Here is a 16934-nt window from a genome sequence, read left to right as displayed (position 1 = left end):
ATTACGCGGCGAATTCACCAACATAAATCACGGATCCGTAGAGGATCCGTGCGTGCATAAATTAACTGGTGAAATCGAACAGCCCAGCGCCGCTCATTGAGTGACATCACGGCAGAAACCAATGCATCGATAAAGGATTCCCTGGTTCTGAAGCTTCTCATTGGTTAGAAATGGTCACATGATGTACTACGACATCATTTTCCAATTTTCTATAATCAATACTACAGATTTGTCACAGCCGTACTTACCGCGTTATCGGCACTATTCCCATCGCATACTCGTAAGCTTTTCCATGATTCTGTGCCAAAGTGAAGTGTTTTGGTGAGTGCGGACTCAGAGTCATTTATGGATGGAAAAATAAGTACAATTTCACGAATGAAAAAGGTTTAGAAATGGAAGAACATTCAACAAAAATTGTAAAAGGCCTAGTGTAGTTTTAGGATATACCACGTGCGCTGGTGCATGCGCGGTGCTAGCCCGTAGTTCAGCGGTTGTTTATTGTGCATGTTGTATACGCTGGAAATTTCACACGATCTACACGCCTGAAAACGTGTTTCTGTGTTCATAAGACCGCAACATTTTCGCGCCACTCGTGCACGGGCGGATGATGACAGGTCAAATTGCCGGATCAGATCCACCTTTTGCGTTCCCATCTGATCGTGATCCACCAATTGCCGGATCTGATCCACCAATTGGGGGATCTGATCCGGCAATTTGGCAAAAGGTGGATCAGATCCCCCAATTGGTGGATCAAGTGGAAAGAGATAACACACTGAGCATACAGTGTTTATACATCGGTGAAGGGCAAAACGTTATACTGATTTACATCACTCCGATTTATGAATAGTTTAATTGCGGTACGAGCTGCTACATGTACACCAGATTCGAACTAGCCAACTTAGATCCCGCAAACTCGGTGGTCGAGTGCCAATATTTGTTAGGAAGCTCTGCGTTAATGGCGCAATCGAGATCTAGGATGCGAAAGTTAATAAGCTCTATTTATCAAAAGAATATTCATATCGCTCTTGTATTTTTCCAGTTCTGGAATTGTAAACACAAACACATGCAGTTTTATTATGTCCACGGATCACAATAAAGGTATACTAAGTGCTATTCCAGCCCCCTCCCCAAAAAAGTACATATCCCAAAAAAATTCGGAACACAATCATAACCATAATAACTGGCACTTATTATAACCTTTATTTAACACCTTCCGCTTCCAATGTTAAAACAACATGCTTTATAATGTCAAGAGTTTACAGTCTTGCCATGCCTTCTAATTGGCTACACCGGAGACTTATGGGATTGTTCGGATACCGTTATCACGACACGACATGGTTTCATTTTACTGAAATATCACGTGCCTTAAATGTGATGCCTGGGACAGGATGTCTGTGTTCAAAATTCCGTAAATGGAATATTCGGTGATTTGAATAACTGTTTTACTAAACGAATGCTTATTAATTGGGCGTTCATATCCTCGATCTAGAAAGCGCTTCATGCTGAACTTCTTTTTCAAATGACGTCAAACGTGGTATATTTTTTGGTCTTACTATGTACAACTCAAACGGTGCAATAACAATTGGGCAGGGTTTTAAAATCTTGAATTTGTTTGTAACTGCAGAAAGGCTTTTAATAATTCAAGTAAAAAAAAGTTACGCCGTTGAAATTGTTAAACTTTACCACTTTGAACTAGTGTAATCATCGATAGAAAGTAAACGTGCATGCGAGTCTATATTATCCAATTGGATGTTACCGTTCAAGCAATCAATTGGGCTATTTAGTTCTCCTTTTGGGGGGAAGCTGCCAAAGCTATTTTTTTTTCTTTTCAATAATACATTGATGATAAGTCAGGCACTTTGAGCATGCACTAAAACATGAGCGTTGCAAATGTATATTTTAATGTCCAAGTCTGTTTCAATTTAAACCGCGAAATATTGATGACTGTAAACATATTTCGTGCTACATGTAGATGAAAATCAGTATTGAAACTGATTGTATCTTTCTTTTAGCGGCAGTGCTTATACAAAGAACTGCCGCTTTAAGAATGATACAATTAATTTCAATACTTATTTTCAACTACATGTACCACGAGATATGTTACCTATTATCAATTATTCACGATTTAAATTGAAACAGACTTGAAAGTAAAAAAGGGGTGTTCAGACAGTTTCACATACATTTGTAATTAAATGTTCAATTATATCCGACCTGTTGGCTCATTTCTAAGTTTTAGGTAATTTTCATTATAGTTCTCCCACGTGTTAAAATGCACTTCATGTAACACAACACCGATCTGACAACTAAGTACTAGTTTATACATTTTGTTGTTAAGGTTAAATCTTCCATTTTAGATTTTAACACATAAAACCAATATAAGCTCTTGAGTTATTTCATGCAAATTTACAAGCAGACGCGGAAATACAAGTACAATTCATTCTCAGTCACATCTGCAAAAGTAACTGATTTACATTTACGACACTAAGAACATTAAAAGTGAAGTGATGGTGTGAATGTTGCGATTACGCAGTTTCGACATCTTCAGAATTAGTATCGATATTCGGCATTGAATTACACAGACACTTAGAATTTAAAAAAAACATTTTTTGGAGAAAACAACCTGACAGACTTAAATCATGCAAATATAATATCCTATATAATTAAATTTAAATCTCATCTTGTTTGTAATTTAAACGATTCAATCTTGCTTACTTGAACAAAATCTCCGTTGCCCCTTTTCATATTTTCCGGAACAGCGAATTAATTCAATCATCTCAAACTTCCCGAATACAAGTCGTGTATTAGTACGTAAAAGAAAGTGTTAAGATCAAGTTTGTGGACTTGCATTTCCAAAACAGTTCCAATATTTACGACTAGCCGTAGCTCTACTAAGAGTAGAGCATAAAATAAAGAGTGTTTTGAAATGTGTACCCTTGATTCAGCTGATTCTCTTATGTAGCTGTTTTAATGTACTTTGAGAGAAGGAGCGACATCCGGTATGACGCAGGTCGAACCTAGGACGGCCACACCTTCTGTGATAAACTCAAGGATGTTGTGGTGTAGGAGGCAGGTCGATTTAAAACTACTGCCGTGGGTGTCGGTAGAGAGGCATTAGTGACGGAGTTGGATTAGGCCGTGAGTGCAGGCAGCTTGATGAACACAATAAGCCAAGAAATAGCGATAACAGAAAACGTCATCCATTCTGTTATTATAACTTGACTTTATAGCCACACAATCTTGATTGTTTTGGAAATCACTGGGTTGCCCATCGTCCCATACCAAGAAGGGCTCGCTTCCTTCCTGACCATCACACTCCCAAGTTCCTTCAACTTCTTTGTCATTGCAAGCAATATATACAGAGTAATCACTGTCCACCTGTCGTGCCAATGTTGACATGAAGTTCATTTCCTCGAGCGAGCGAGGAGCGGCCATCTTGCCTCCCATGTCTTGGCAAGCTGTCTTGGCGTCATCCCAAGTGTGCGGTGAAGGAGTGAGGCGATAACACTCGTTTCCCCACAATTGCCACTCTGGCAGGCAAGAGCATTGGACAGTGAGTCGAGAGTGGCAGGAACCTGACCTAAATTGAGCATTGATCGCTGAAGTTATTGCTACAAAGCTAAAAACTTTGAACAAGTACATGATGGTTCGATAGTCAGTCGGTAGCGACATTTGAGGAGGATCAGATGTGTTCCCTGTACATTTACATCCTTCTCTGACGCAAATATTGCTATCAGGCGATAACGATATTGTTGCTATGGTAACATTATTTCAACGTCCTTCGCAATTTTGATTGGGGCCCAGACTGGCCTTTAAGTGAGGTAATTGATATTGACCGCTGGCTACCTTAGCAACACAAATACGTGTTTGGCCACAGCCTTGTGAAATTGATTGCACTGCTTTGTTAGCGAAATTTACAATGCAGTTAAGCACAAATAATTTGAAACCCGTTTGGAATATCATCGCCTATTGTTCCTTCCCCCGTTTTTTTCCTTGTAGGAACCTTCAGCACTTCTCCCCCTCAGAAGGTAAAAGATAAGAAATGAACGATGTAGGTCATAATAGAAGCGTTACCGGAACATGCTTCTTCAAAACTGACAGCTTCTTGCAAAATAAGCAGCCTTCCCGTTGTATCCAGCATGGAAGAATGCCATGAGATGACTTGCAGACAAATTGCAAGATATCAGAAAGAAAGTCTTTGACCCTAGAACTTGCATGTTGCATTTAATACCGGCACTTTTACCCTTTTTAACCGATTGGTCTTTGCATACGTTTATGGCAATCTTCTGCTTTCTTATCTGTCTGCTATAAATTGCTTAAGGCTGACTTCGGCTCCGATATCTGCCGCCCCCTTTCGGTGGCAGAATGCTAATTTCGCGTTGTCGTTCAACTAGCTTACGCGATTGTGGTCCGGTCGTCAACCGCCATCTATCTTTGACCCTAGAACTTGCATGTTGCATTTAATACCGGCACTTTTACCCTTTTTAACCGATTGGTCTTTGCATACGTTTATGGCAATCTTCTGCTTTCTTATCTGTCTGCTATAAATTGCTTAAGGCTGACTTCGGCTCCGATATCTGCCGCCCCCTTTCGGTGGCAGAATGCTAATTTCGCGTTGTCGTTCAACTAGCTTACGCGATTGTGGTCCGGTCGTCAACCGCCATCTATCTTTACCCTTGTGGGTAAAGTTTGGCGGAAGGTGCGAAGGGTGCTGGAGATGTGCCTATATACAGACAAAAATCTTTGACCCCTGAAACAAACTTACTGAGATTTACTGATATTTAATCGAGAGTTAAGGCCTATATTTATCATGTAGTGAGTTAAAAGCAAATTATATTATTTAACATGTGATCGAACCAACCCCTCTCCCGTTTGATTAAAATTGCACTTGAATTGGACTAGAATTAATACTCATGGTTTGTAGGGGAGCGGAAGGGGGCAGGACATGTGACGTATGGGACGCTCTTCATATTTTACTGGCCAACATCTGACACCAGGTGGGGCTATTCATGGCAGTATATTACATAATATAAGGGGAATACCTGCTTTAAATGTTGACTTTAAAAAAGGATCACCGTGTGTGACGTATCCGCCCCCCCCCCAGTTCTCCACGCTCCTGGATTAAAGTTAATTTTTGAATTAATGGTTTCCATCTTTCATTAATATTCCAACTCCGTTCATGATGCTAAATCCCATCATAAACACCCGACAGGTCACCTGACTACGCCATTTCCCATTTCCACATAACAGGTCGTCATGGTTTCATTGAATTGCTATAACGTTACAATAATCCTATTAAACAAAGAAAGTGCAAAAAGTGTGAAACTTTTGCCATGTAACTCTAACATAAAATATTATTTTATTCAAAAACATTGCAACAAGTGAATCAATGGTTAGGCTACGCAAACGTCTAACAGTGTAATCGTGCTGAAATGTCATGATTCTAAATAGTATTGATATTGTCCGAATTTTTCGAATATGTTGAGACAACGATTGCTTCAAAAGTAAATCTTTAAATCTTTAACTAAGGGGGCAGTAACAAATTTAACAATATAGAGATGATTGAAATGTGTAGCGGCAATGCCTTAGATAACAGTCGGGTAATAGATGTAAGGTTAATGTTCTTTTTATAAATATAAACCGTGACATTTTTCTTTTAAAATTAGTACGTGAATTTAAAGTACTGGCTGATGCGACCAAAAATACACTGAATGTTTCCCTTTACTTTAAAACACAATCTAGAAGATGGAAACAAGTAAAGTACATGGTGTGGGGTCTTAAAAGAATGCAATGTTTAAAATTGGAGTTCAAAATTGACGATAAAAGCGAATTATGGGCCTAACACTGATTAGTTTAAAACAGAAACACACGAAATCGAATCAAAGGAATTCATAACATTCTTGATTTGTGAATACATTGATGATAAGTCAGGCACTTTGAGCATGCACTAAAACATGAGCGTGCAAATGTATATTTTAAAGTCTAAGTCTGTTTCAATTTAAATCGCGAAATATTGATGACTGTAAACATATTTCGTGGTACATGAAGATGAAAATAAGTATTGAAACTGATTGTATCTTTCTTTTAGCGGCAGTGCTTATACATAGAACTTCCGCTTTAAGAAAGATACAATTAATTTCAATACTTATTTTCAACTACATGTACCACGAAATATGTTACCTATTATCAATAATTCGCGATTTCAATTGAAACAGACTAGAAAGTAAAAAAAAAGGGTATTCAGACAGTTTCACATACATTTGTAATTAAATGTTCAATAAATATCCGACCTGTTGGCTCATTTCTAAGTTTTAAGTAATGTTCATTATAGTTCTCCCACGTGTTAAAATACACTTCATGTAACACAACATCGATCTGACAACTGAGTACTCGTTTATATATTTTGTTGTTAAGACTAAATCTTCCATTTTAGATTTTAACACATACAACCAATATATGCTCTTGAGTTATTTCATGCAAATTTACAAGCAGACGCGGAAATACAAGTACAATTCATTCTCAGTCACATCTGCAAAAGTAACTGATGTACATTTACAAAACTAAGAACATTAAAAGTGAAGTGATGGTTTGAATGTTGCGATTACGCAGTTTCGACATCTTCAGAATTGGTATCGATATTTGGCATTGAATGACACAGACACTTAGAATTTAAAAATTCTAACTGACTGACTTAAATTATGCAAATATAGTTTCCTATATAATTAAATTCAAATCTCATCTCGTTTGTAATTTAAACGATTCAATCTTGCTTACTTGAACAAAATCTCGGTTGCCCCTTTTAATTCTTATTTTCCGGAAAAGCGAATTAATTCAATCGTCTCAAACTTTCCGAATACAAGTCGTGTATTAGTACGTAAAAGTAAGTGTTAAGATCAAGTTTGTGGACTTGCATTTCCAAAACAGTTCCAATATTTACGACTAGCCGTAGCTCTACTAGGAGTAGAGCATAAAAAAAGAGTGTTTTGAAATGTGTACCCTTGATTCAGCTGATTCTCTTATGTAAATGTTTTAATGTACTTTGAGAGAAGGAGCGACAACCGGTATGACGCAGGTCGAACCTAGGACGGCCACACCTTCTGTGATAAACACAAGGATGTTGTGGTGTAGGAGGCAGGTCGATTTAAAACTACTGCCGTGGGTGTCGGTAGAGAGGCATTAGTGACGGAGTTGGATTAGGCCGTGAGTGCAGGCAGCTTGACGAACACAACAAGCCAAGAGTGAGCGATAACAGAAAACGTCATCCATTCTGTTATTATAACTTGACTTTATAGCCACACAATCTTGATTGTTTTGGAAATCATTGGGTTGCCCATCGTCCCATATCAAGAAGGGCTCGCTTCCTTCCTGACCATCACACTCCCAAGTTCCTTCAACTTCTTTGTCATTGCAAGCAATATATACAGAGTAATCACTGTCCACCTGTCGTGCCAATGTTGACATGAAGTTCATTTCCTCCAGCGAGCGAGGAGCGGCCATCCTGCCTCCCATGTCTTGGCAAGCTGTCTTGGCGCCATCCCAAGTGTGCGTTGAAGAACTGAGGCGATAACACTTGTTCTCCCACAATTGCCACTCTGGCAGGCAAGAGCATTGGACAATGAGTCGTGAATGGCATTGGACAAAGAGCTTAGATGGGCAAAACCCTGAGTTAAATGCAGCCTTGATAGGTAAAATGACAGCAACGATGAAAGTAAATTCGGACCAAAACGCCATGATGAACGGAGAACTGAAGAGTTTGCGAAGAACCATTGAAGATTGCTGTATCCCTGAAAACCTCTATATAGGTAATGCGTAGGGTCTACCAAAGGCTCAGAATTACGACTCTGAGCTGCGGCAAAGTAATAAGAGCGATATGCTTTGTGTTGTAAACAGCTTCATACAGTAGGTTACCATAGTAACAGTTCTCTATCGTGGTTTAGTGGAGCCCAGAGAACTCAATAATTCAACTCGGAACGCCATTAACATTAATTTTGCAAAATTAGAATGTTCAAGGGTAATTAAGTTGGCAGGTGAACGACGCGCTCTACGACACCTGGAATTTAATTTTACTGGAGACTGTTATGAATTTGCAGGGAAATACGTCTCTCTCGTGCACACAATTATCTTTAAAAAAAATGTTTCCCAACTGGCAGTGTTAGCGGAGTTTTACACCATCCCTATTGGATAAACAAACTAAACAAACTGTTAAAAAAATCATGATAAATTAACAGTGTATTAATTATCAGTGACTCTTTCTGTTTTGTTTATAGACAGTTTTCCATAAACACTAGTTTTTGTCCAACACGATTGGGTTGTGGTTTCATTTTGAGAAATCTGCGAAAACAAACTCATACTACTCCGGCATTTAATTGCGAATGTACAATGCACTTCCGATCAAAAACGATAGATAACACTATGCTGAGCTTCAATGCCACACCGATCGGACAACTATTAGTTTTCTACAACTGAATCAATTCTTACATTTTTTTTACACACACACAACCTATATAGACCGTATTCGTTGAAGTAACGTCTGAGAGTGTTGTTAAATATATGAATCGTGGAGGCACAGAATGTCCACTCATGTCCTCCCGATGATCTTGACAATGCAAAACCATTGCCTTCTATTTCCACCTTAAGGTCTATACAAACTCTTCAGTTATTTCATTCGAATTTGCAAGCTGACGCAGGCGGAGTCAACCCGGTGATAAACTGCCAGATGTTAAGTTCAAGGGGGCAGGTTGGGTGAGACTGCGGCCGTGGGTGTCGGTAGAGAGGCATTAGTCACGGAGTTGGGTCAGGCCGTGAGTGCAGGCCGCTCGACGAACACACATAGCCAAGTAATAGAGACGACAGTAATCGTCATCCATTCTGTTATTATGGTCAGAAGATATTGCCACACAATCTTGATCGTTTGCGTAATTATCGGGTTGATCTGTATTCCATACCAAGAAGGGCTCGTTTTCTTCCTGACCGTCACACTCCCAAGTTCCTTCAACTTCTTTGTCATTACAAGCAATCCAGGCGTAGAAGTTGCTCTCCACGTTTCGCGCCAACTCCACCATGAAATTCATTTCCTCGAACGAGCAAGGGGCGGCCATCTTGCCTCCCATGTCTTGGCAAGCAGACTTGGCGTCATCCCAAGTATGCGGTGAAGGGGTGAGGCGATAACACACGTTCCCCCACAATTGCCACTCAGGCGGGCAAGAGCATTCAACAATGAGCCGAGAGTGGCATTTGACAGAGAGCCGAGATGGGCAGAACCCTGATCCAAATACAGCCTTGATAGATGAAATGATAGCAACGACGACGATAAATTTGGACCAAAACGCCATGATGAACTGAGAACTGAAGAAGTTGCTCAGAACTATTGAAGGTTTTTGTGTCTCTGAAAGCAGGACTATTAAAGGCTATGCATAAGGTCAACCAAACGCTCGAAATGACGACTCTGAGCAGCGGCAAAGTAATAAGAGCGATGCTTCGACTGTGGTAAACAACTTCATACACAAGGTTACCATAGTAACAGTGCTCTATTGTCATATAGTAAGAGCTCAGAGAACTCAATATTCATCTCGGATCACCATTCAGCATTATTATTGCACAACAAATGTACTTCCGCTGAAAATAATGAGGCTCAAGGGTAATTAAGTTGGCAGGTGAACGAAGCACTCTATCTACGGCACCTGAAATTTAATTTCACTGCAGACTGTGATGAATTGGCAGGGAAATGCGTCTCTCTCGTGCACAAAATTACCTTCCAAAAAATGTTTCCCTAGTAGCAGTGTTAGCGGAGTTTTACACCATCCTTTTAGGATGTACAAAATGATAAAATAATTACATGATTAATTAACAGTGTATGATCAGTGACTCTTTCTCTTACATTTCAATTTACATTGTGAAGTTATCCATAAACACTCTAGCCTTGGTCAAGGCGCTAGTTGTTATTCATCCCGGCCGTAGCGCAGTAAACGATATCCTCGCTAGCGCTATGCATGCGGTGCATCAAAAATACAGTGCGAACAGCGACCTCACGCGGCCACCATTTCTATGCAAATTAGTTGGACCCAATCAACCAATCACCAGCGCCTTGGTTCAATCGTCGACAAAAGCTTATATTTTTCTTTATTTTGCGCTGGATTTCTAGCGCTCGACCTCGTATGCGAATACAGATAAGTGTAGGCGGGGCTAATATGTGGAGTGTCCAATCACACCTTGGTAAATCCGGACGTCATCAAATTATTTGCAGCTATTCGCCTTTTGCGGACGTGACAGGAACCACAGTTTTTGTGCATTGGCGCCGTGTGCAGAGACACACAACGTGTACGTGTATGGATTGTGTACGGTGCCACGTTTCACTATGCAAGTTTCCACGCAACGATCGACCAATAAGAAAACGACATTTAAGGTCAGCTAAGGCTATTAACATAATGAGCACCACCCCCAAAACCTCAAATGGACGATTGAACCAAGGCGCTAGATTGGGTCCAACTGATTTGCATAAAAATAGTGGCCGCGTGCGGTCGCTGTTCGCGCTGTATTTTTAATGCACTGCATGCATAGACATAATTATAACTGAATGCATAGCGCTAGCGAAGATATCGTTTACCGCGCTACGGCTGGATGAATAACAACTAGCGCCTTGACCAAGTCTATAAACACTCTTGTCCAACACGATTGGACTGTTGTGATGTCATTTTGGGATATCTGAGAATACAAACCCGTTCTTTATTATATGAATAGTGAATGCACTGACGGTTAACTCATGTCCACCTGGATGATCTGTGCGATACAAAACCTTTGCCATCTAACTGTGCCTTAACGCATTGGGTCTATACAAACTCTTGAGTTATTTCATGCGAATTTACAAGCAGATGCAAGCCGATCGACACGGCCGACCACGCCCTCGGTGATAAACTCCCAGATGTTGAGGTCGAGGAGGCAGGTTGGGTTCATGATGCTGCGGCCGTGGGTGTCGGTAGAGAGGCATTTATGACGGAGTTGGATTAGGCTGTGAGTGCAGGCAGCTTGACGAACACAAAACGCCCTGTCTGACAAATCACATTCAAAAATGTTCAAAATCATCCATTCCACCCTGGCCTATTTGAGCGCAATCTTGTCGTTTTCTCGATTTAAAAGGAGCGACGTCCGGGATCCTCGTCGCAGGCTGAGCCATAGGCGACCACGCTCTCGGTGATAAACTCCCGGATAATATGGTTGAGGAGGCAGGTTGAGTGAGACTTTGGCCGTGGGTGTCGGTAAAAAGGCATTAGTGACGGTATTGAATTAGGCTGTGAGTGCAGGCAGCTCGACGAACACAGAAAGCGATGTAAGAGGGGTAGCAAGAATCGTCATCCATTCTGTCATTAAATTTTGACGTTATTACCACGCAATCTTGATTGTTTTTGAAATTATCGGGTTGGTCCTCATCCCATACCAAGAAGGGCTCGCTTCCTTCCTGACCGTCGCACTCCCATATCCCTTCAACTTCTTTGTCATTGCAAGCAATCCAGGCGAAGTAGTTGTTGTCCACCTTTCGTGCCAATTCCACCATGAAGGTCATTTCCTCGAGCGAGCGAGGAGCGGCCATCTTGCCTCCCATGTCTTGGCAAGCTGTCTTGGCGTCTTCCCAAGTATGCTTTGAAGGAGTGAGGCGATAACACTCGTTTCCCCACAATTTCCATTCTGGCGGGCAAAAACATTGGACAGTGAGTCGAGAGTGGCAGGAACCTGACCTAAATTGAGCATTGATCGCTGAAGTGATTGCTACAGTGATACATACTTTGAACAAATACATGATGATTCGTTGGTCGTTTGTAGCAGATCAGCTGTAGAGAGGATCAGATGTGTTCTCTGTACATGTACACCCTTGTAGTGTCTCATCATTGAATCGAACACAATAAAAATTGGATGTTTCGGTAGGCTCTATTTATACGCGAGTTTTCTCTGACGCAGAATATTGCTATCATAAGATGGGAGACAAATGACTTGTTGCTATGGTCACATTATTTCAGCGTCCTTCGAAAATAACAACGGTATCGGGCATAATGAAGATTTTAAAGGTAGAGTCCATCATTTGCAGCCATCCGAAAAGTAACTGGCGTAATTATTGTTGAAAAACTAACTTGGTTGAAAGATAGTAAGGAGACTGAACTCCCTGTGAAATTATTCTTTCTGGGAAGCTGTCATTTTGAAGTAATCAACGAAAGAAGGCAGTTCCAACGGTGATTCTTAAGAAGCACTGTAGGAAAATTTAAATTAGTAGTTCGTTTTGTTATTCAGCGCAGCGCGCACAAGTATTCGAACGACGCACACGCGCGCGCGGTTGTTATAATTCGTCGGATCAGTGCGCGACGTCGCGTATAGTTGCAATTCAAAACATGATTCAGCAACTTTTGATTTGAAATTGAGATCTTAGAATGCTGTTTTTCTCGGAATGTACAGCTGAAGCTTAGCTGAAACTTCATCAGGTTAGTTGCTCAGTATCCTTCATTAGATTTTGAACTCTTTTGTTGCTTCAAACGAACAAAATGCACAAATTACAAATGATGGACTACACCTTTAATAAAGGCGCGTACTCGTTATTAAACGAAGTACGGTAACTGATATTGACTTCTGGCCGACTGAGCAACCGTCATACGTGGTTGGCCACGACCCTGTGAGATTAACTTAATTGCTTTGTTGGCGGCACTACCAGTGTTGTAGTCGAGACCGGATAGTCCGAGACTGAGACCAAGACCGAGACCTGAAGTTGCGAGACCGAGACCGAGACCGAGACCAGCCCCTTCAAGGCGGACCGAGACCGAGACCGAAATGGTCCGAGACCGAGACCGAGACCGAGACCGCGGATAATAAATAACAACTAGAAATGTGATTGTGGACAAACACAAGCTGTTTCGGATATTTTAAATACTCTGTGCACGTGATGAATACTTGATGAAGTCACTTCGAATGTCATCTGCCAAGTGAAAAGTCAATCAGACATATAGTGCCAAAGTTTGATTTGAAGAAAAACGAGTACATAAAACCTATGGGGAAAAATGCGTCTTTAATGTGAAGTAACCTTACACATGATGATGTCACGATCACGAATTTCTTCTAGGACCATCTGTGGGTGGTGGTCTAAGTCTGTATCAAGTCTGAAATCAATCGGATTTGAAAAAGTGGCAAAGTGGACTGGTGGAAGAAACGTGTGTTAAACCTATGGAGAAAAAGTCTGAAAAAGGAGAAGAAAAAAAAGAAGAAACTAGAAATGTGTTTGTGGACAAACACAAGCTGTTTCGGATATTTAAAATACTCTGTGCACATGATGAACACTTGATGAAGTCACTTCGAATGTCATCTGCCAAGTGAAAAATCAATCAGACATATAGTGCCAAAGTATGATTTGAAGAAAAAAGTGTACAAAACCTACGGGGAAAAATGCATCTTTAATGTGAAGTAACCTTACACCTGATGATGTCACAATCACGAATTTCTTCTAGGACCATCTGTGGGTGGTAGTCTAAGTGTGTACCAAGTCTAACGTGGATCGGATTTACAAAAGTGCCAAAGTAGAATGTTTTAAAACGTGTACAAACCCTATGGGGAAAAATGCATCTTTAATGTGACGTAACCCAACACCTGATGACGTCACGATCACACATTTCTTCTAGGACCATCTTTGGGTGGTGGTCTAAGTATGTATTAAGTCTGAGGTCGATCGCATTTATGAAGGTGCCAAGGTGGAGTGTTTTAAAACGTGAACAAAACATATGGGGAAAATGTGCATCTTTAATGTGAAGTAACGTGACACCTGATGACGTCACGATCACGAATTTCTTCAAGGACCATTTGTGGGTAATGGTCTAAGTGTGTACCAAGTGTAACGTCGATCGAATTTACAATAGTGCCGAAATGAAGCGTTTTAACACATGTACAAACCCTATGGGGAAAAATGCATCTTTAATGTGACGTAACCTGACACTTGATGACGTCACGATCACGAATTTCGTCTAGAACCATCTGTGGGTGGTTTTCTAAGTATGAATCAAGTTTAAAGTCGATCGGATTTACGAAGATGCCAAACTGGAGTGTTTTAAAACGTGTACAAAACATATGGGGAAAAATGCATCTTTAATGTGACGTAACCCGACACCTGATGACGTCACCGTCACAAATTTCTTCTAGGACCATCTGTGGGTGGTGGTCTAAGTATGTATCAAGTCTCGAATCAATCGGATTTGAAAAGTGGCAAAGTGGACTGGTGGAAGAAACGTGTGTTAAACCTATGGAGAAAAAGTCTGAAAAAGGAGGGAAAAAAAAAAAAAAAAAAAAAAAAAAAAAAAAAATCTTAACGAAAACAAGAGCTGTTTCGGTGTGTCACCGAAACAGCTAACTAGAAATGTGTTTGTGTACAAACACAAGCTGTTTCGGATATTTGAAATACTCTGTGCACGTGACGAACAATCAGTGACGTCACTGTAAATGTCATCTATATAACAGCACATTATAATACGTACATGTCAAGTTAAACCAAATCCAACATTATAGTTCTGTAGATATAGGCCTATAAAAGAATAAAATGCCTCTTTAAGCGACGTCATATGACATTTGATGATGACGTCACTTCAATTTTCATCTATAAACCATCCCTGTGAACGTGCATACCAAGTTTTAATCCAATCGGACTTGTACTTTCGAAGTTAAAGCGATTCGAAAAAATGCTCATTTAATGTCACGGCACGTGACACATGATGAAGTCATCGTTATGAACTCACCGGGGACCACCTCAGGCTGCTGCTCTTACTAGTGTTTGACAAGTGTAAAGTCAATCAGACATACATGCATAGAAGTAAAAAAGTGTATCAGTTTGAAGAAAAATGTATACAAAACCAATAGGGAAACAATGCATCTTTAATGTGATTTAACCTGACACCTCATGACGCCACGATGACGACTTTCTTCTAAGACCATCTGTGAGTGGTAGTCTAAGTGGGTTCCAAGTCTAACATGGATGGCATTTACGAAAGGGCCAAAGTAGAGTGTTTTAAAACGTGTACAATTAACCCTATGGGGAAAATACATCTTTAATGTGACGTAACCTGAAACCTGATGACATCACGATGACGACTTTCTTCTATGGCCATCTATGGGTAGTGGTCTAAGTGTGTACCAAGTATAAAGTCGATCGAATTTACGAAAGTGCCAAAGTGGAGCGTTTTAAAACATGTACTAAACCAGAGGGGATAATGTGCATCTTTAATGTGAAGTAACGTGACACCTGATGACGTCACGATCACAAGTTTCTTCTAGGACCATCTGTGGGTGATGGTCTAAGTGTGTATTAAGTGTAACGTCGATTGGATGTACGAAAGTGCCGAAATGGAGCGTTTTAAAATGTGTACAAACCCTATGGGCAAAAATGTATCTTTAATGTGACGTAATCTAACATCTGATGACGTCACGGTCACGAATTTCGTCTAGGACCATCTATGGGTGGTGGTCAAAGTATGAATTAAGTCTAAAGTCGATCATATTTACGAAGATGCCAAACTGGAGTGTTTTAAAACGTGTACAAAACATATGGGGAAAAATGCATCTTTAATGTGACGTAACCCGACACCCGATGACGTCACGATCACGAATTTCTTCTAGGACCATCAGTGGGTGGTGGTCTAAGTGTGTGCCAAGTCTGAAGTCGATGGCATTTACGAAAATGCCAAAGTGTATGGGTAGAAGAAAAACGTGTACAAAACATATGACAAAAAGTGGACAAATAAGAAAAAAGAAAAAAAGAAAAAAAAAATCTTAACGAAAACAAGAGCTGTTTCGGTGTGTACACCGAAACAGCTAAAAAAAAAATCTTAACGAAAACAAGAGCTGTTTCGGTGTGTACACCGAAACAGCTAAAAAAATCTTAACGAAAACAAGAGCTGTTTCGGTGTGTCACCGAAACAGCTAAAAAAAAAAAAAAAATCTTAACGAAAACAAGAGCTGTTTCGGTGTGTCACCGAAACAGCTAAAAAAAAAAGGAAAAAAAAGAAAAAAAAAATCTTAACGAAAACAAGAGCTGTTTCGGTGTGTCACCGAAACAGCTTAAAAAAGAAAAAAACAAATCTTAACGAAAACAAGAGCTGTTTCGGTGTGTACACCGAAACAGCTTGTCGTGTTTGCCCCACGCCATAAACTACAACATGGCAACAGAATTTGTAATTGTCACAATCAATTAAAAAAAAAGGAAACAACCTAATTTAAAGAAGGGGAAAACCTTATTTGATGAACTCCATATATTTTTGCCACTTTTAAATTTTTTTTTTTTTTTGAATTGTTTAACTACTATAAAGTGTAAATCTGATGAAGAAACTCTAACTTAGGAGTACGACAATTTGTACTAGTTTTTGCAAAACTTGAACATGTCGAAACTTGACAAAAGTAAAAAGTTAAAGGTGGATGTTTCATCTGTTATAGGAACTCGGACCCTAAACTCAACAGCCACCCCTTGGTTTCAGCAATGACCACTAACGGATATTTAAATGCAACTTTAATTTTACATTGGACCTCCTTGTAAACCTGATTCGAAAAAAATTTGGAGCAAGAAAATATTGATTAATTTTTTAAAATTTCAGTCATGGAATATAGATTTGTACATGTAGACCAAAAAATTGAGAGATGGTAGCCAGATATGGATTGGTCTGCCCCCCCCCCCCATCCCTCTTTGTGATTCTCCTTCCAACCCTGCATGTTTGTGTGTCCCCTACATGTTTGTTTCTTGTTCCTCTGTCATTTACCTCTGAAGAAGGCCTGGCTAAGGCTGAAATGTAATGCCACTTTATTTTTGTTTAATGTCAATAACGTTACATATACTATAGGAGATTGATGAACCCTATTTGCCTGATCTATCTTCTGTTAATCTGCCCGCCGTCATCATCGTCATTAAGCTAATTGAGAATATGGCCGACACA

General features: G+C 40.1%; 1 protein-coding gene across 1 annotated transcript; it reads right to left on the bottom strand.

The window, feature by feature from the left end:
• Positions 1-8774: 8774 nt before the first annotated feature.
• Positions 8775-9329, bottom strand: LOC119736843 (C-type lectin domain family 4 member M-like). The gene has a single exon (XM_038210853.1). It carries the CDS (start codon positions 9327-9329, stop codon positions 8775-8777), a length of 555 nt encoding a protein of 184 aa, XP_038066781.1.
• Between the last annotated feature and the right edge of the window lie 7605 nt (positions 9330-16934).

This window comes from Patiria miniata, unplaced genomic scaffold (genome assembly GCF_015706575.1).
Source record: "Patiria miniata isolate m_02_andy unplaced genomic scaffold, ASM1570657v1 HiC_scaffold_3, whole genome shotgun sequence".
NCBI classification, from domain to species: Eukaryota; Metazoa; Echinodermata; class Asteroidea; order Valvatida; family Asterinidae; genus Patiria; species Patiria miniata.
This window is presented reverse-complemented; position numbering and strand designations above follow the sequence as displayed.